Source organism: Nipponia nippon, unplaced genomic scaffold, assembly GCF_047370975.1.
Source record: "Nipponia nippon isolate SJK-2023a ecotype South Korea unplaced genomic scaffold, ASM4737097v1 scaffold_4, whole genome shotgun sequence".
Classification (NCBI taxonomy): domain Eukaryota; kingdom Metazoa; phylum Chordata; class Aves; order Pelecaniformes; family Threskiornithidae; genus Nipponia; species Nipponia nippon.
This window is the reverse complement of record NW_028262358.1, coordinates 109587554-109608630: the sequence shown is the minus strand read 5'-3', so window position 1 is coordinate 109608630 and position 21077 is coordinate 109587554. Positions and strand designations below refer to the sequence as shown.

The window sequence follows — 21077 nt, the reverse complement described above, 5'->3', positions numbered from 1 at the left end:
GATTAACTAATATAAAGCCTATTGTGTATTTCTTTTACTTTATAAAGGAAGCAGAAAAGGCATAAGCAGTTATAACACCACACACACAAAAAGAACAAAAACGTGTTCAATACTTATATGGAATACTTCAAATTATGAAAGTTTCAATGTCATTAGTATTTAAGAGCCTATACATCATTTCAAATTACTTGGCCCCTAGAAATCCAAGCCATTTTTAAGTGCTGTTCAGGTATCAAAACATGGTAATTTGCTCCCTGTCTGTATGTTCAGGTGCTTAAATACTTTTTGAAGTTCGTCTCCAAATGGGGAAATTAAATTTTGAAAATGCAATGAAGTTCCTATGCTACTGGAATACTTTGTAATACTTGTAATATGACCATCCTTGGAGATATTCAAAAGCCATCTGGACATGGTCCTGGGCAACTGGCTCTAGGTGACCCTGCTTTAGCAGGGGATTAGACCAGATGACCTGTGGAGGTCCCTTCCAACCCCAACTATTCTGTGATTCTGGACCCAATAGCACCACACCACCACTAGAAATTTCAGGTATGAAAAGGGAGAAAACCAAAAATATTTTTACATGAAGATTCAGAATTAAGGCCCTACTCTGCTATTAACGGAGATGGCTTATTTAATGGACAAGTTTAGTTCCACTGAAGACAAGCCAATGCACAAACTGTTCCAAAATTAAAGCCATCAGCTGGAGCTGTTTCACAAACGTGAGGAGATACTATAAGGTGCCTCTCTTTGTAAAGGCAATTTTCCTAGCTCATGTTAGTTCTGCTTCACAATCAGCAGATTTAAATATTCTTGATGTATTGAAACAAACTATTGACTCCATTAAGAAAAAGATACTACATCTGGCTAATTGTAATTTGATCACCACCACACAGTCATATGTTTTATACCTTATATTAAAGAGAAAAAGAAAACCAACTATAATTTAAGGAACTAAAATTTAAGGTACTACATTTTAATATAGCACTTTATTTCACAATGTCTTCATACTTACAGTAGAAAGTAGTGTTATTGAAATCATTATGAACACCATGCTTAAACAGATACGTGTACAGAAAAATAATAATGTATCGATACAAACCTGCAGCTTTTCATCCACGTCATCATCACTTTCATCCAGATCTTCATGGAGTAACCGCCATTCATATTCTACATGAACGTGAGAATTAAATCTTCCGGACAGTGCTTGAGTAAGCTAAGGAAAAAAGATGACTGTTGACACCTATGTTATGTGCAGTACTTACTTTAAAACAACATATTCAAAACCAAACAAAAACCACATATAGAAGAAACCGTGGCTTCTAAGTACAAATATTACTTTTATTTTAAAAACAGATTTCAGTAATCTGGAAAGTTACTGCACTGGGGTAAATTTAAAGAATTAAGCTCTGTGACCAAACACAACACAAATAAATCAAAAGCAACTAGGCTTTCCATTAACCATTGTAGGTCCGTTCTCCATTTTCTGACAATAAGCACCACATCCTATTTACTTTGATTTAGAAACGGCAAGTCAAAGAAGCCTCGACCCCACTAATCTATTTTTCTTGCTTACTAAAAGTAGTGATGGTAGCCAACTTCTCTTCATAGAATCACAGAATGGTTTGGATTGGAATGGACCTTTAAAGACCATCTAGTCCACCCCCCCGCCATGGGCAGGGACATCTTTCACTAGATCAGGTTGCTCAAAGTCCTGTCCAACCTGACACTGAACACTTCCAATGATGGGGCAGCCACAGCTTCCCTGGGCAACAAGAGAATGGCCTTTATCCATGGCCTTCACCCATAAAAAGTACTTCAGTGATTAGATTTCGACGGGATGTCAGACACTTGTGGATCTGGGACTAATAGATCAAACAGAATCATCCCCTGTCCCCAAGAAGTTTAGCATTTCCAAATAATCTAAAAAGAAATATAATTTTCTTCCTAAAAGCATATAATTTGATATACGCATATAATTATTTCTAAGCATACAACTATTCCGTCTGGAATTTATTTGTTGAATATTCAACTGTAAACTGTTAAATATTCAGACATGATTCTGCTTACAAATGCACAAACACATAGAAAGACGCAGCACTTACCAGCTCTTCACAGTGAGTATGTTTTAGGCGTTTAGCTATATCAAGTGGCGTCTCTCCCGATTCATTAGCTATATTACAGCAAGAAAAGAAAGTTACGATGATAGGCGTCACTATTAACATGTCCATTACTAAAGATAAAGACAAACCTGCAGGTACACAGTGAAGTACTAGACCAACACACTCTAAAATTAATCTCTTTCCTTCATATGCAGCTCCATCTCACACCAACCCTCTGAACATGACAAGCAGTAGCAACTCAACATACCATATATATGGAATGAAAGCCATGAAATGGCAGTATAAAACTCAGCAACAAGGTATCAGTTGAAAATCTTGGTACTTATCTAAATTTGTTTAAAAAGCAAGTGTAATGTATAAGTCAATTTTAAACTTGAAATAAACAGTGAATTTTGATTTTTTAATAATGAAGATTATAGTCACAGAATTATGATAAACAATTGGGGGGGAAATGCACTTATTCCACCTTCACTGTTTCTTATCTGAAGCAGTGACAAATATGAAATTGAAGTACACATTACCCTTTTACCTATTTCAATAGAAGCCTTCCCTCTCAGCAGCAGTTTGAGGCACTCAACGTTGTCCGTCAGACAGCAGTAATGCAGGGCTGTGCTACCTTTACATGTTTGCTTATCTAGATTGCCACTATTGGAGCACAAGAAAGAAGAAGAAAGCTGATTAAACTTAGTTTCCTACCCTATATTAACAAACCTCTCTCATGACAAGATTTTCAAAGAATAAAATTAAATTTCCAAATACTAGAATTAGTTTTAGTGTTTGTATTCATTACGTATTTGTATTACTTGACATAAAAGCAGTACCAATAACACTTTAATAGCTTTCCATACACTTACCTGTTCTGCACTAAAAAGTCAACTATATGAAGGGATGTTCGATCAACTGACCTAACAGCAAGGTGAAGCGCTGTTTCATCTTGCTCCTAAGAATAAAATAAAAGAACAGATTTGTTTCTTCTGATCTACAGAGAAGCAGAAATTTTATCAAGACATGAATTAGATCAATTAAAACATTTAATTTCAAAATACTCAGACATGCTACCATCAAAACTTCTCTTGTGAAGACTTTTATTGCTTCCCTTTTGTTCCTTTAAAGTAAACAAATAAATCGGTTGAAAACAAATAGATTATTGAATGATTTAATGTTTAATGTGTTAATACATTTAAAATGTGATAGTATTTGGAAACAATTTTAGATTAAGCTATTTAATAACCTCTCTTGTTATTGTTAAATTACATCATCAAAAGGACAAGTGTTCAGAACAGTGTTTCAAATCTTATTTTCAAATAAGAAAAAAATAGTCCTTTTTAATTAATGAAAGCATATTGCATTCAACAATTTGCCTAATAAAATTTACAACACTTACATGACCATTGGCCAGTGGAATTTTTTCTGTGAGATCCACACCGTCAGCATATACTTGGACTAGTCCAAGAATGTCTCTTGATTTCACTGCTTCACAAAGAGCATGTAATTTAGCTGCATTGTCAGCATGCTTTTTCCTTGCATATTTTCTCTCAATATACTTGGCAGTAATATAATCTTTTCTTGCATTCCTGAAATTGAATATAATTTACTTCTATAGCTTTTAGCAGAAGATACACATTAGAATTTCCATAAATACATGCAAGTCATTTGAAATAAAATCTGGGAAAGACTATTTCTCATTCATTATGATAATTTTTCTTTTTAAATATGCATGCAAGACATGCAGTCTTGTATTTCCAGTATGAAATGTAGCTGCAGAAGATGAATCAAATATCCAATATGAAGACAAACCATGAATTTTCCTCTCTGAACTCTGGTGTGAAGTTGAGATCAAGATTACCCAGCTCTATGTACCGAAGATACATCAAAGCTTCATAATGCTGGTTTGCCAGCAGCAGCCTGGCAGGTTTACGTTTACCTGACTTGTACTCCTACACATGCTGGAAAGGGATGGAAGGCATGGGACAGAAAAATCTGTCTTATACCTCTGCGCAGACTATCCAGGCCTTGGATCTGCATTCACAGCAGTGAGTATGTTCTGTAAAGCAACTCTTCACCACAACCGTAACAGTGAGTTTTTAGTTTTGCCTCTAAACTGAGGTGAAAACTTAGTACACTTGAATCAGCACATGAGTTATCACTTTTGCTGTTGATACCCAACTCACAAATCACTACTCCTCTTCCCATCACAGCAAGACAGGTGCTTGCATGTCTCCCAAAGGCATAACTCCTTACCAGCTCTTGGGATGTACACAACATTGCACTGAAGGCGTTTAGCAAAGCCATACTTTATCACCTAGATACTATATAATGGGCAAAAAGAAAAAAATCCAAATAATAATAAATTGAATCAATGGGTAGCTCTTGTTCCTAAAGCATATGACAGTATTCCTTCATAGTTTTTAAAAAAAGTGTTTGTCTTCAGGTTCTCATTTCATTAAAAAAACCCAAATTTGATATGTAGATGTATCAAATGAAATGATTGTTTTAAAATATCATTTTTAGAAGTCTTCTTATGCTATTGATTTAGCATTCAGTAAAATTATTAGTAATTTAAATTAGTAATATTAATATTCTGTATTATTACTGAAAGTGGAGGTCAAAAATCATTTAAACTGCATGGTTTAACATTGATTCTGTCAGAATGGTGAAAGTCCAGATAATATAAAATCAGCTTCATTCAAAGCCAGTTCTTCTGGGTTTGTTTCTGTATCATTTACTAGCTCTTTTACGATGAAGTAGTATCCAGCCAAGTAGGCAGCTGTCCTTGTTGTGTCTCTGCCATCGCAGTTCAGTGCTTTCGAGGAATTCAATTGAATGTTCTGTCTTTACTCCACAGTTATGGACTTAAGTCCTAGGTATAGTTTCTAAACACTAGGTGTTCAGTATCTTTCAGGTAAAATGCGTACCTTATTCCAATTTCTATTTTGTGTTTAAATAGCACAAAATTAACAGCTTTGTTTTTAACCTCTACCCTTGCGTGTCTTTAAAATTCCCAGCAAGTCATGTTTAATTTGTTTCTGTCCCACAAATCATGATTCAGAGAGTTGGTAAAATAATCCTTATTATTAGGGAAGGTACAATCAGATAAAGTTCAATAAAATAGAGAGGCAAAGCATCAGAAAAAAGGTTTACTCCATGGCTATAAGACTATATATATGACACTACGCATCTTCCATGGCCTGCTGGTGCAAGCCATTAGCAATATTAAATGCTTGCCTTTTTCAGAAGTAGTGGCTCTTTACTTACATATCGCTGCTTGGATTAGGTTTGACCATCTCATCAACTGGCAGACAGAATTCCATAATCTCATTAAACCCAGCATTCCCAATATTCTTTGCAAGCTGTTAAAAAAAAAATCCACAGCTCACTTAATAAACATGTTCAGGCCACGCACATACTAGTGGGAGGACAAGGGAAAAAGGGAGTTGGGACTTCTTGCTTCTGATTCTTAGTTCTGCTACTATGTCAGTGATCATGAACAGATTAGGCACCTTTTTGGATGTCAGTTTTCAGCTGCAATTTAATACACAAACAAGTAACTGCAGAATAATCCATCAAGAAACCAGTTCATACAATAAATGCAAAATACTTTGTGCTGTGAGCTGTGAACATATGAACTGTCACAGAGGAGCTGATATGTGGTAATGTCTTTGTGTAGCAAAGCTGAATAAATTTTCTTCCTTTGAGGATTAAAGTTCCCTTCTAAAATAATGCTAAATAATTAATGGGATAAGTATTTGTGAAGTCCTTCAATTTTTAATCTGAGGCACATTTATATGTCAAACAGCTGTGTTCTTCTGAAAAGCAACCAAGGGTAAAAAGACTTGGAAACACCAAAAATACGAAGCCTCTACTAATTTGAATTCTAAGATCAGGCAAAGTTTACGGTAAGACACTATGTTCCAGGAGGTTCCCTTAAACTTGAAGAATTAAGCTTTCTTAAATTATGTTTATCCAGAGGCAACTTTCAAGATTGGCAATACACATTGTTGAATGGAAAAACATACAATTCTGTTGGAAGTATTTTATAGTACTATTTTTAAGTTAATAAAAGCAATTTGATTACCAAAAGTTCAGATGTTCCCAGCACATCTAATGTAAGTGATTGCATTCTGGAATAGTGAACACCAAGTTCTCTATGGATTCCTGAGCATTCAATGCAAGTTAGAATTCCCAAATTTGTTGAAAGCCAGGTAGGATCTGAAACAGAAAGCACCCACAGAATTAAAATTTATTCAGGTAATTATTTCATTCTAGAAAACACAGTATACAGAAATGACACTCTGTAAAATAAGGCTCCTGTATGTGAATTATCAGGTTTTTTAATTTATGTCTTTACATTTACTCTACTGGGAAACACAAACCAGGATTTTTTTAATGGCGAAAGAAGTGAAGATGCAATTTTATTTTTTTTTTAATAAAGGACATCGCCCTCCAAGGGAGCTGCTCAAACAGTCCAGTTTGTCATGCTCCACATGGCTTTCAGGAACTGCATTTTTCCACCACCAATATAATGGTGTCACTTTCTTGACTAGGGGGTATAGGTGCAGTTCAAATTGAAATAACAATGCCTACACATTTGTTTTTTCTTTATTTCAAGTATAGACTTCAGACTAAGTGAAGCAGCAGTGATTCTGAAGTATACATACAGCACCACACTACAACGGATTCTCACTCAACTTTTTCAAAGATACTAAGGCTCATCCCTCTCCTTCGTTACCCTTGCTTGTCTTTTCTCCTGGTATTTTGCATTCTTGCTATAATATTCCCTCATCTTCCAGACAAATAATTAAATTTCTGAATATTTAGACAGCTTAGAAATTATTTTATTTGATAAAGGTTTGGTAGTAGCTATTTAGAATCTTCTCCCTTAAAGACAGCAAGATTGACTCTTCCCATAATTTTATACAGTATCTATTGCTGGAAGTTACTATTGATTTATAAAGTGCATACAGCTTCAGATCTGATGTTTTCAGCTACAGTTTCAGATTAGAAAAAGCTAAGTCCTGCAGTGCCTCTGTAACATGAAAGAACACAAGAAACAGCAGGATTTAAAAAATAATTTGAAGAGGATTAAAGTAGAAAATCATTGATCAACAAAACCAATGCTGCAAACCATAGTCAGCAGGTGCATTCTTTTCCAAATGAGCACAGTCTTAGACATATTCCCTGGCTCACCCTCAAAGTAAAACATAAAAAGTTTAAAAAAAAAAAAAAAAAAGCGCTGTATTAGAAAAGTGCTTGAAGTATCTTACTGCTGTCCAGTTCAGTTTTACCTAAACCTTATGTAAAATATGGGCTAATAAAATAAGTTCAAGTGATTTATGTAAGCAAAAGTTAGAATTAGCAAAATACATGGGAGAAAAATAAGCTTCTTTGGAACTTTTCTCCCCACCGACGATATGCATATAGCAAATCAATCTTACTAAAGTAGTGCAATTAAATTGTTAGCATATTCTACTATGTGTATAACCTTTGTGAGATAAGGAGTAAAAGTGAAAGCATAAAACATCAGCTTAAATACTCTCATGAGACACAGAATTTTTACCAATTAGAAATATGCTTAATTGAGTCACCTTGTGCTCCACAGTCACAACACACATCATTTCCAGTCATCCTCTGGACTTCAGATATAATTTCTTTTGTCAGTTCCTGGACAATATTATTTTCTCCTGTGTTATCATCTCCTTTGAATGCATTATTTAAAGCTTCCTCTTTGCTGTTTTGTAGAACAGATGTCCATCTAAAATGGCAGTAATATTTTGCTATTAAATGTTGCGGCACTTCCAAAGTTCAAGGTAATTTCTTAGTATAACACCACTATCAGAAATAAAATTAGCAAAGTAACTCACATTTGACATTCCTGTTCATCCTCTGCTTGAAAGTGGTACGTCCTGTCATCTGCATAATAAATAATTCACATACTGATTAAAAAAAATGATTGAAAAACTGATTTTGCAGAAATCTCTCATAAAAATCTAAAATTAATTGATGTATGACTCCTGAGGTCTCTAGTGTCATCACTGGAGTGTTGAGGGCAAAAAGTCTATTTAGCAAGTTTCACTCATGCAAACTACAGTTCATCTATGTTTATACCTATGTTTACACAAGGTGGTTTGTTGCTCTTCAAACAGAAACTGTTTTCTTCAGTGCTGTGCTTCTATCACAGAAGCAGCAGGAGAGCACAGTAATTTTTCCATGTTCTAGACATAACCTCAGTAATCACAAGTCTAAAGTTCTGCTGAGGGTGGTGGTGTGTGTGACTAAAATATGGACCCATATTTGAGTTTATCTGTGTATATAAGAAAGATTTAAAGTTTCCAAATGAGCCCTTAAAACCACAGTAATCAAAACTGACAAAACAAATTTGACAGAGACAAAGGCCAAACTACCATCAGGATAAGCCCCAAGCTGTTTCAATTAAATCAAGCTAAAAATTTTCTGTTTATTACTACTTTTGTAATTCTAAGCATTGTTATCATAGTGTACTATCAAAGAAAAAAGCATAATACATTTTAAGTCTATGAAACAAATGAGATATGATAGAGTTTGGTGATTGAGTTGGAGTTAAAATTAGTATAGTTGATGGTAAACAGAACAGAGGTAAAGCTACTGGCAAAAAGATATTCTAGGTTGAAAATTCCTAAAGTTTGAAAAATATTGAGGCAAAAGGTAGTAAAAGATAGTTTCAAACATGGACAATGTTAAGAAAGTGAGGATACATGAAAGGACAGAAAGGAAAGTGCTAGATAAAGAATAACTGATTTTATCTTGCCATGATACAGCAATTTGGAGTTTTTAAATAACAAGGAATGTTTTTAAACTCTATAGTAAAACAAAATGAAAAAGTGATCTGGAGAAGGCTAAGCAGCCAGTTATGCCTTGTCATATGTATGATGGGACAAATGATAATGCTGTGATAAGTGGATATTGGGCAAAATGTGACATGGTAATCAACAAAGAAAGAAAGTGCAAAAGTAAACAGGGAAGACCACTTGCTTCTGCAGAAATGGAAAAGCTGTATATTGCATACGTACTAGTCTATTAATGTAAGTAGCATATCTTACATTTACAAATAGAAAAGAACTTTATACTCTGACAAAGGAACAAATGAGGAATAGATTTACATTCTTCTCCCCAAATAATTTGAGATATATATTTTAGTATTTTAGTAATGTATTTTTACTGAGCCCATAAATAGAATACTAAAATGTCCCAGTGAGAAAACAAAGGAAACATTCTACTATACAATTTTGTATCATTCCATTCAGTTCCCAAAATTATTCAGTTTTGGTGTTTTTAATATGTAGACGCTTTATCTCACCTTTATATCTACCTGAGATAACAAAACTAAAAAAAGTTTTGAGTATTTTCTTCACAGTTACATAGCAACCACTTAAATTTTAAGAAGTTTTGTCATGTTTCAAAAGCTGCTTCTGATCTTGTACAAAAGTTGTAACTTTCCAAGATGAGCACCTATGACATTTTCAATATAAAGAGTGATGTCACAGCAGAAATATTGTTATTCTATTGTAAGGCAGCACAAAATTATATAGAATGAAGGAGTAAAGATAGCTTTAAAAACAAGTGGTTTTCCAAAGAAACACGTACAGTTAGTTGCATTATGCTAAAATAAGTAAAATGGTAAATTGTCATGGGAAGGGCATTTTATAAAGGGACGCATTTTACAATTGCAAAAAATGTTTAAGTGGATTATTGACACATCTACAGAAATAATGCAAAACCCTTTGATATTAGCTGCAAGTAAAAAGACCTAAACAACAAACCTACGTGATATGAGGTCAAAACATTTTTTCTCCTCTGGGTTTGTTTTCACTTGGCAGGTTAACAGATTGAGCTTTGCTGGAGGTCGGTTAGCCTATTTGAAGATAAAGCATACACATTTTAGTATATTGATACTGACTGAGCCCTGCAGTCCAAAAACATAGGATAACATCCCACTGGCAAAAGACCTGACAAACAGCTGTTACTTAATTTTTAATGGACCCAGGTTTTGATTTATGTTTTCTTCTCCATAATGGTTTGTAAATTTGTACATTTCCTTATATTTGGCTATTTTGTTCACTGATAACTGTATAGACCCTAGACTTTTGAAAGGGGAGAGGGGTAAAATCACTTTAATTATCACTACTCTGATCACCTTACCATTAACACTTATCTGAAGGAATCAGGTATGACAGAGACAGATTAATTTTACCTAAGTTTAATCATCTAACATTTAGAAATTTAGTTTAAAAAAATTAGTTATCCAGGTTTTCAATAATCAAATAATTTGAAGAATAATAATAATAAAGAAATTTGCACAGAGAAGTATTGCAACAAACATATGCAAAACTAAACTGAGATAGTTCATTACCAAAAAATGTAGTGAAACAAAATATATTCTATAATGAATATTCTCTAATATAAATGGCAATGTTTTACTAAAAGCAAAATGCACACGCAAACTTCATTTTGAAAAAGTCTCATAAAGGCTACAAAGACTTTTCAAATAGCACCTCTGCGCTAATCTCTTCTTTCCCTTAACCCACCTGTCCTACAGACCTGGGGTAGGAGGTAGTAAGATGTTATGTTCGCAACCTTGACTTAAGGAATGGCTTGCACTTGCTACAATGGATAACTAGTTTCACTCTTCTTCTAGAATAATTAATTCAGAATGCAGATTTAACTAGAGAGGCTCTGCTCTAGACAATATAATCCGAAAAATAATAATTTAAATCATTAGGAAAGTACTATTATAAAGATAGCAATATATATAAACACATTACCATGCTTATTGCTGCGTTCTAACAATTTTAATCTATCAAGTTGCTAAAACAAGATTTAATCATCTAAGCAAGAACTATTATCAAATGAAGCTGAACTACCACATAATGTAATTAACTTGTAATGAATCATAAGAAACATACATCTTCTCAATCTCTTCTAAATTTATTGATGAAAACATTTCATTCAAAAAAGAAGGGAGAACAAGTCTGAAGAGTACAGATTTCCTTGAAATAATCTGATAAAACGATGTAGCTGGCCAAAAAAAGAACAACATCATCATTATGTCTGAAGACCAGTAAAAAATTAAAACCATGGAGAAACATAAGAAGGGAAACAATTATGTGTTTTTTTCCTGTTTTAAAAAAAAGAAAAAAGAAAAAAAAGAAAAAAGAATCACAGTGTCCTTGAAAAACAGCATGCTCATGCTTTGCCCAACATAAGTAACAGCCATAACAAAGCCATGCATGCTTTGAAACAACAAACCTGCAGGTCACTTGTTGGGCAATGTAAAACAAATTGTACCCAAGAGAGGTTTTAGAGGCAGTAAGATGACAATTAATTGACAACCACATTGTATTCTCTGCCTAGTAAATAGCTTTTCAAATTCCAGACATTCCTTTTAGTAGCAAAAGCGCATAGAGTTTTCATTATTTTAGCCTATCAACAACAAGATTTCTTTGTAACTAGAAGCATATGAGAAAACATGTTGAAAATGCCAGCTTGGGCCCATTTTCTTGGTTATATTTAAATATATTTAATATCCGTAGCACTAAAGTTTCCAGTGTTTACATTTTTAATGTAACTGTTTGTCCAAGAAGCGTGCAGAAGCTGCCTATAATGAAAATACAAAATAAAGCAAAAAAAAAAATCAAAATATAAGTATTTGGTAAACAAGCCACTGGGCAACTCATAGCTACCTTTCTCACAGGGTCTACGAGAATGTAAAATTGCAAGTAAATTCAGGTTAAGAAAGAATCCACTTGCCTCGGGACTTTGGATGTGAAGTGCATTCAGGACCTAACTAGTTTTCTATAACTTATGAAATATGAAGTTGTAAATGGATCTAAAAATCACTAAAATGCTTCAGAGAGGTCTGAAGGACCAATATACACAGAACTCATCTCTCTGGATAGGAGAATGCAGCGTAAGAACTCCGTATCAGGATCTGAGAACCCAAAGAAAGGGCTGCAACAACCTAAAACACATCCTGGGCCCATGTGCTGATCTTGGAATCCAAACGTATTCCAAAGGTTTTAACTGAGGATCTCCTAACCAGAAGTCAGGATTGACAAGGGTATTAAAAAACCCTGACATCTTCGCATGCGGCTGATACCACCACATTCATGCTTTTATCCTGTGGCCGAATATCAGCCTCTCCCCACCTGCCTCCCCGACAGGTGCCCGTTACCTGGCGGACAACACACTTCCTTCACACAGCAGATGCTGCCTGGGGACAACTTAGAGCCTCAAGACAAAGGGAGGCAAGGCTATATAAATTCCTTAGCCACACTAGGCTATAGGTTGAACCAGACCTTTGGCAAGATTAGGAGACACTAGAAGTAGAAAATGGTAACAAACACGTAACTGCTATTACACTATTTGTTTGAAACCCCTGGGTTTCATTTTCCTGCTTGAGTCTCTGATTAGACAATTAAATTTCAGACTACTAGGGAACTTTTGGACATCCATCCAACACCCTGAAAAGATGTGCTGCCACCTCTCATGCCGTACATGCAGACTTCATCATCAACTTATGTTCCTTCCTGGAGAAACTTTAACCCTCCATCCACCAAAACTGACTTCTTGTACGTTCTGGCAACAAACAGTAAGTGTAGGCATCAAAAGGTTAGGCCTCCAAGACAACACCGAGGAGTGCCATGATACAGAGCTGATTTTTACAAAAGGCATGAGCAAATGTGTCCACTTACTTAACAGACTGGTTGGTTGATTTCATCGTGCATTTTTTTTTTTTATATCACAGTGATTTACTTAAGAATCAAAAGATTAAATCTGAGTCTTTTGCCTTCAGATTGCCTTGTCAATCATAACAGTAGATTTAAGTTTCCAGCAGTAAAAAGAACAACAAAAGAAGATTCCCTGATAATGAGTCTCTCTCATATTCCTTTTTTGCAGACAACCAGCAAATTCCGTTGAAGCTCTTTAAACACAAATCAACTTTGAGGAATCTCAGGTTCCTCAAATGTGAGTTTTTCCCTTGGGACTTCTTGATCTGGAAACCACTTAGGAATTCTTATTTACATGGTTCAATCTGCTTCTATTGTTTTTTTCATCCACGTACATTAAATTGCAGTCAGGTAGATGTCAGAAAATTTCCAACTGCTAATAATTACACAAAGGAGCGGTGTCTGTTTTTCCATCAACCGTTACCTTGCACGTTGCTCTATGAATGCTAATTTCTTTGAAGCTCTTCGTTGTCTAAAAGTGTAACTTCTGCACATATGCCAATGCAGACACATGTATTCAGCATTACAGCTGGGTGACTGACAGAGAACCAACCATATTCTCCCCATCCATATCAGGAGAGCACTTGGCAGGCGAGTTTAAGTCAGAATACAGCAACTGCAACTGCCTGAAGGTAGCTGTTCTAGAAACTAACTAAAAAGATAGTCCCTCATAAAGAGAGGCTACATGCCTGAAGAACAGAAATCCATGAAGAATACTTAGCCTTTAAAGGAAAAGCACTTACAAATTTGTATTTGATAAAGCAAACAAAACCGACAACTGAATTTCTGAGAGATGGTTCATTTTGATGAACAGCTGGGAAGAGAGAATGACACATCATATTTTGGAGACCAGGAGATATCAACCCTGAGAAAGCCTGGAAATCAATGCTGTTGCTTCAGAAGTCTCAGAAGACATTCAGAGCAGCCCAGAAAATTCTTAACAAACAGAAATCGCTTCTACCCATTTCAATGTCTATGAAACAAGCATTAATTTCTTACACAAAACTGCCATCAATACATAAGGCGAAAGCGAGCACATAAGTAAAAATATGTTTTAGGAGGGTATTTTAAAACAAGAAGGTACTCTTTTAATTTTGTGATGTAAAAAGATCAAAGCCAAACCTGTGAAACCAGCTCCACTGATTTCAGTGGGAACTTACTGCTTCTAAAAATGTTAGACCATCTGGTAGACAGCTTATAAAAAGACAACAACAACAGTATCTTGATAGACTCAGTAACTGTACTTGCATGTGAAAGTTTTAAAATTCTGCTCCACAAGTGGATTTTGTAGCCTCTGCCAGCTCTGAGCTGCCCTAGCTACACTCCTACTGGTACCACTACAGCATGTCCATCCAACAAAGATGCACTCATACGCACTCAAATGAGAACAGGGATAAACTGGCGGACAATTCCAAAGCCATAGTAATGACTCTACTTTGCAGGCCTGGTTTTGCGCTCCTCCTTAACTCCTGGTTGTCAATTCAGAAGGCAACAGCTTGTTGTTAGATGCACAAATGAGAGATTGATTCATTTTGCTGCCAGGGTCAACTTGTAGTCATAGCAACAGGCATAACAGGATGAAGAACAGAATGGTTCATAATGGGATCAAGAAACAGGACTGTTTATTAGACCAAGAATGGGAAATACTGTTACTGAGTTGATTTTTGCCTTAAGAAAGTTTCTTAAAAGTTTTGAGAAAGCAATATAAAAAGAGAAAAGTTATGGGAAAGCAAAACCAGCTGAATTCAAAGCCAAGTGTAAAAGGTCCAAAACATGAAAGTATAAAGTTTTGAAACTTTAAATATTAATATTTAAAGTTTGTTAATGTGTTTCAAATATTGGTAGCAAAGAAAGATGGACTTCTAACTCTCTATCTCTTGTCATTCTTGTAGAAGTTGCCTTCAGAGTTGATTTTCCCCAACAGCTACTCCCCAGGAAAGCTACCTTCATAACAGATTACCACACAGCAGCAAATCTGGGGGAGAGAATAGATTCAGCATTCTCTCAGTTTGTCTCGTAAATATAAAACCCCATATCTAAATGATGGCTTAACGCTCAACCATATATTTCAAAAAAAATGAAGTTGTAATTTGTATTTTTAGTCTGGTAAAATATGAATAGTTTACATGAACTAAACGAGCCATTAAAAAAGTCATTTTTTTCCATTAACAGTCACGAGCATTAAAACAGTTGTATTTTTAGATACTGTGTATATCTTGATATATTTCTGAAAGACTGCCTTAAAAAAAATGTATCCATCATATTCAAAACACTGCATCAGGAATCTAGCTAATTCCAAATTATAAATATAGACCAGCATAGCTTGCCTTTTTGTATTAGCAACCATGTACATAAAATACTGTAAACAAATACTTACTGTACCATGGGAAATTGTAAGAAAACCATTTTTAACTGAGCACTTCCTTTTCTGCCACACTTTTCTGATTCTGGTTTAAAGAGGAAGGAAAAAAAAAAAGTGACTCAGTTTTTTAAATATTTAATATTACATCGCCTCAGCTCTTAGGACCCAATTTTTCTTCAGTAGAATCCGTCAGTACTTACCCATCACTTTTCTTGTACAGACTACCATTTCGTTCAGTGCCATGTTCCTTGTTTCCCTGAGGCTGATGTAAACTGTAAGCTGTACTCTGACGAATCTGAGAATCCTGAAATATATAGAAGAGCAATTTGTAATGCATTTCACACTTTCAACTGAAATATCCCCCCTATTAATGAGATTCCTTTCCTTCCTGCTCTAATCCTACAGGCCAAATGAAGCACATTTTTCCTCCTCAATGAGACAGAACAAGATCCATTTCTTTTTTCAGAAGGCATAAAAAACACTTGAGAAGTAGCCATGATCAGCACCTGACAAAATCTTCTTACTTGCCTTTATTTAGCTTTACTATTAGCCTTAATATATGGGGTTTTTTAACCCAAAAATTAATTGAGCAGCAGGATTTCCAACTCATGCAAGCACTGCAGTGTACAAACACTAAAGATTATTATTACCCGCAATTCCTAGTGCACCCTTCCATTGTAGAAAAATTACATACATAAATTTGAAGAAGTGGTTTTCCTTGTGGAAACTGAGTCAAGTTATTCTCTGAAAAGCAGAAGAGACCTCCTGGAAACATAGTTCAGGGGACATACAGGAAAATTGAAAAGTTATTTCCACAAAAATAACTTAAACCAAAATATCTTGGACAAAGTAGAATTCTGGGACAGGAAGTGACAAGGATTAACTAAACCCTTCTCACTGCTCTCAGAACTACTCAGAGGCAGGACCCACTGCTGCAAGAGTCCAGCTTCTTAAAAAATAAGATCCTGATAATGAAGAATCTGATGCATTAGTGCATTCTGTATTAGCAGCAGTAACATGATGGGATGGACTTTTCAATGCATACAGTAACAATGACTTGTACTTATAGTATTTATTGTTTTCTTTTCTACTATCTTTGCTCTATGGACTTAATACACCTCTGTTACATATGGCAGATAATACAAGTATAGCGAGGAAAAAAAACCACAAAGAAAGCAGCTCACTTAAATGACTATCTATCTGAGCTATTCTAAGCAAAAACTTAAGAGCTATTAAGAAATAAACTTACTAATTTGATTAAAAATCTCTTGCTGAAAAGATGAGATAGTGTGTCTCAGATATACTAGGAGTAAAACAGCAAGATACATCATTTTGGATTTTCAGAGTGTACACATGATAAAATAAAACATACAGTGATCTAAAAAATATGAATTAAGAAGATGATAATTTCTCTCTAATTACAGTTAGCTTCACACACTTTACTAGCCTAAGTATAAGACATCTCTGGATATAAGCAGGGGAAAAAGACCAACTAAAACCAAGAACACACTCGGACTGTGCTTCTCCCCAGAGAATGCCAGCGCAGATGGAATGCTGCTCCTTTACAAGCTCCAGCAGCACATTCTGCTACCAAAGCTACTAATGCAGATAAAGCTGATCAGGATCCTCCTCAACAGTAGTGGCAATACATGACAGCTCTGAAATATGATGGTAGGGACAGAGCTACCGCCTACACCCCTGCTCAGTGCACTTAGGACTCCACATCTCCAGGCTACAGGATTTCAGGCTCATCCTGAATACAGTGCTGGAGCTCAGTGGTCCTGAGAACCATGAACCGAGCTCAAGGCAGGCTGCAGCACTCCTTGGTGCTCCTTTTCAGCAGAAGCAACCTGTGCCCACTTCCCTGTCTCTCAGCTAGTGATGTAGGAAGCCATGTCAGGTAGCTACAACATTCATCCGAGGCTTTTAAAGGTGCTACAAAACCACCACTTAAATGTCCATGCCTGACAAAGCATTCCTTCAGATTTAAACCAGTCTGTTTATCGTTCCTCTCCAGCCTGTTTACACAGAATTATTTGGGTTTGCACTCTGGCTGCCCAACATAATAACAGAACAACATTTAAAATGAATTCTTGTCACTGATTAAGAACCGCTGCACGCATACACTTACTGACTTCTGAAGAAAATCTGATCGCACGCTGCCCATTGTGTCCTACCAATGCCTTGATCTCTGCCTCCCATTAGTCAGTAAGGGAACTCCATTCCCAAGAAGATTAGAGGCCTTACAGGAAATTAATTTCAGTTCTCTACATCCTCAATCATGTAAAGATTTCAGATGACCTCCAACACCTGCCCACAGCATTATTGCCATTACTTAAGACTGTGCTGTTACTTTTTGTGGAATATTTTCTGTTGCATTTTGGCTACCTCCCTTCAGCTGTTGTTTACGCTCAGCTGCTGTGTTTGCCCAAACTGGCAAGCCAATAACACAAGCTTCCTGCCTTATTTCAACCAGAGAGGAAGCTGCTGTAGCTGACGTGTATTTCCACACATTCATTATTATGAACAGTATCTTTAAAAAATGTAATACTATTTCATGAAAGGGGGTTAAGGACAAGACAAGAAGATTTTTAATTTTAAATCCCCATTTCAGACCGTGTCCAACTCAATAGTGTCCAACGAGATTGCCAGATGATGGTTTTCCACAGCTCTCTGACAAGCAAGTTCATGATTTTGATCTAGCTCCTAACAGACGGGATGCCATACCACGTATCACCATCACAATTAACATCCTTCAATCAAAGGCAATTTCTGCATGCCTTTTCCATATGCAGGCTCTCCAAAGGACCTTCCCTTATTTCTGATTTGTATATTGCACATAACAGGAGTACAAATCACAGATAACAAGGTCAGACCCAATGGCCTCATCGGAGGAGCAGGAACAGTGTACATCACCTATGGGAGGAAATGGATCACCACAAGATATAGGACATACCTAGTGCAGAGTACTGTCATTTTAAATGCCTCTTGAACATAACAAGATCAGAACAGACTGAAGTACACAAGCCTAAGAAACTGAACTTTGTCCACTTTATCAGCTTTGAAATGCAGACAGGCATACAAAAAAAAGGTGAGTCATTTCATTGCAGCATGTTCATAGTGAATCACTTCACTGACCATAAAGAGGTTTGAAATGATTTCTTCCAAAGACCGACCGACTTCTAAATCAAGTTGAATAGCATAGCTAAAAATGAAAGAAATGTGAAAACAGTATTCTGCAAAGATGGTCTGCGACTACTGATAAGAGAGATTCTAAAAACCTATTTATCAGCCCCACTATTTGAACACAACAGAACTTTCCACACAAGGTGTTTTAACTCATACATGGCGAATTTTGGCTAGCCATTCCACAGCTCCCATGGACTGGATTTAAACTGTCTGGATCACTCCTGTGCGTAAAGCTGCCAAAAAGCCCTTACCTCTCCAAGAGCCTGAGCTTCTCTTGCAGGATCATTGCCAAGAAGATGTTTCAGAGATCCATCCCTTATCTATTACAGTCCCACAGAGCCTCCAACAGATGTATCTGCCAGAACCCCCTGCAGGCAGCCTCTCCTGTAGCACAGCTACCATGATTTTTGTCAAGAAACACAAAATATATCCTATTTTGCAGTGGCCTAAATAGATTATATGTTCTACCAAACACGTAGAAGCAGAAGCAAACCTAAACACTACAGTAAGACTTCCTTCAGCGAGGACATAGGAAAGAGAGAAATGAAGGCAATACGACTCTAAGGTTGACCCTGAAACTTGTAGGAGCTCTACAGTTCGAGAAATAAAAGTTTAAAAATTAAAAATTAAGGGGGTGTACACACAATGATGTTTCAAAAAAGTTTCAATACAAACCAGGTTTGAGGGAGTTCTGTGCAGGAGGAAACTATGTATACAGGCACAACAAAAAAGGTTCACTATGGGTGTTTGTGTCTTTTTTTTTAAACACAACAGAAACAATATTTTCAATGTTCTGTTAGTTCATACTTGAAGTTCATTTTAATTAAAAATACATATATCTTCAAAATCTTGCAAGAACATAAAATCAAGCAACTGGATTTAATTCCCCAAAAAGAGTGAAAAGGAAATCACCAATTTGTCTTACAGCAATTTTCTTTCCCAAGAACAATATGATAAATTTTTTTTTTTTTTGGTAATACAACAAACAGACGAGGAGAAAAAAAGAACCAGTCTTTTCATACCAACAGAAAAAAGCTCAGAGGAAAAATCCAGTTTCTTGAAATCTGAATGGAAATCATGCCAACTATTTTCATTAAAACATAGTAACACTTACTCTCCTAGACTTCGGTCACAAAATGTAAATGCGTTTCAGGAAGGAAAAAGAAATCAGTTATAGAAAAGGAAATTACAGTGCAACAAGAATAATATTACTGGGTAAATTATACCAAGATTGTTTGGCATCCCACTGATTAATTGATGTTTTCAAAAAACTTTACAAATAATTATAGTACTTCTCATGCTCTGCAGGTAAGCATCTATATCTATATTTTCAGAATTAATAAATAATGAATATAGCATAAAGCACTTTTTACACTTGTATTTTTAAACTCAACAAAACCAGTACAAGTAATAAATTTATGTGTGTTATTATGTTTTTCAGTCTGTGAAAAGACGTGTGCTCACCACATCTTCCATATACATTTAATACCAGTATCACTGATAAACAGGTAAACACAGAGAAGCGACATTCCCAGCAACCATGAAACCCAACTGCTTCTATTATCTCTCTTGAACAAAGACTCAAATAAAATGGGAAGCCTGCTAACACACCCTCAACAGCAAAGCCTTCTTATTGAAAGTAGGCAATCAATGGTGCTTCCAAAGTAGTTGCCATTTCCACTAGGATCACTAGTCTTTCATTCCACAGAGCTCAAATTTGGAAGTTTTTAGCAAACGCACCCCTCAGTGAGGCCTAAATGCCAGGCAGAACCTAAGAAAGTGCCTGCAAACTGTATGGAACTTTGCACACAATGGTCATATCGCAAACTTCACATGGTAACAAACAGCACCTCAAAGTGGAGAGTGTTTAAGACTGTTCAAATGCCTGTCAGCAACACATAGAATAACAGAATGGTCTGGGCTGGAAGGGACCTTTAGACATCATCTATCTAGTCCAACCCCTGGGCCATGGGGAGGGACATCTGTCACTAGATTAGGTTGCTCAACAACCATCATCTGGCCACCGGTAAGAGCTAGGAGTGACCATAACCTTTATGGGAAGATGAAAGCAAGACTGGAAAAGATCAAGGAAGTCTGAGCTCTACAGACTAAACTATTTCATTGTGATCCTTCTCAGAAAGAGAATCTGAAAAGGGGGGAGAGGGCTCATTCATCACTTACTCATGGCCCAGCAGCCACACAAAGGAAGCTGGCTGGCATTTATTTATATGAAGAGGAAGCACTAGCAATCTGAAACAAAAGTAGATGCAATATTTAGGATTAGATTATACAAAAGATGCTTCCTTCCAGATCAGAGTTTGCCAAATAAAACTACTCCAGAATTCTTTAAATCTAACAGCAATCATAATCGAAACTCAAAAAATACTTATTTGCTGAATTGACCCAGCTCTTGCATGTTTGAAAACTGGCATCTTGCAGCAGAGTAGCAAACCTAATTCTCACTTTTGCAGATGATGACAAGAGGTGTCTTGGGATTTGAAGTTCAGTTTTACATAATCTTTATACAGTTTGGAATATTGTTGTAAGATAAGATTGTACTAATGGGGTCTCCTTGATACTGCCAAAGTTCTTCCATTCTCAGTTTGAGCAACATAGACACCATTGCCTGCTAGTTCACGGACA

At 35.9% G+C, this 21077-nt stretch overlaps 1 protein-coding gene across 3 annotated transcripts in view; it reads right to left on the bottom strand.

Annotated features, from left to right (window-relative positions):
• Positions 1-21077, bottom strand: part of ASAP2 (ArfGAP with SH3 domain, ankyrin repeat and PH domain 2) — a 93960-nt gene that overhangs the window by 16785 nt on the left and 56098 nt on the right. For all 3 annotated transcript variants that reach the window (XM_087774213.1, XM_087774214.1, XM_087774215.1), the window contains exons 10-21: positions 15446-15549; positions 15261-15330; positions 9921-10008; positions 7982-8030; positions 7706-7872; positions 6196-6329; positions 5376-5470; positions 3505-3694; positions 2975-3060; positions 2650-2765; positions 2103-2170; positions 1100-1213 (exon numbers count right to left, since the gene is read on the bottom strand). In XM_087774213.1, coding sequence (XP_087630339.1) covers positions 1100-1213; positions 2103-2170; positions 2650-2765; positions 2975-3060; positions 3505-3694; positions 5376-5470; positions 6196-6329; positions 7706-7872; positions 7982-8030; positions 9921-10008; positions 15261-15330; positions 15446-15549 — 1281 coding nt within the window. The remainder of the gene's footprint in view (positions 1-1099; positions 1214-2102; positions 2171-2649; positions 2766-2974; positions 3061-3504; positions 3695-5375; positions 5471-6195; positions 6330-7705; positions 7873-7981; positions 8031-9920; positions 10009-15260; positions 15331-15445; positions 15550-21077) is intronic.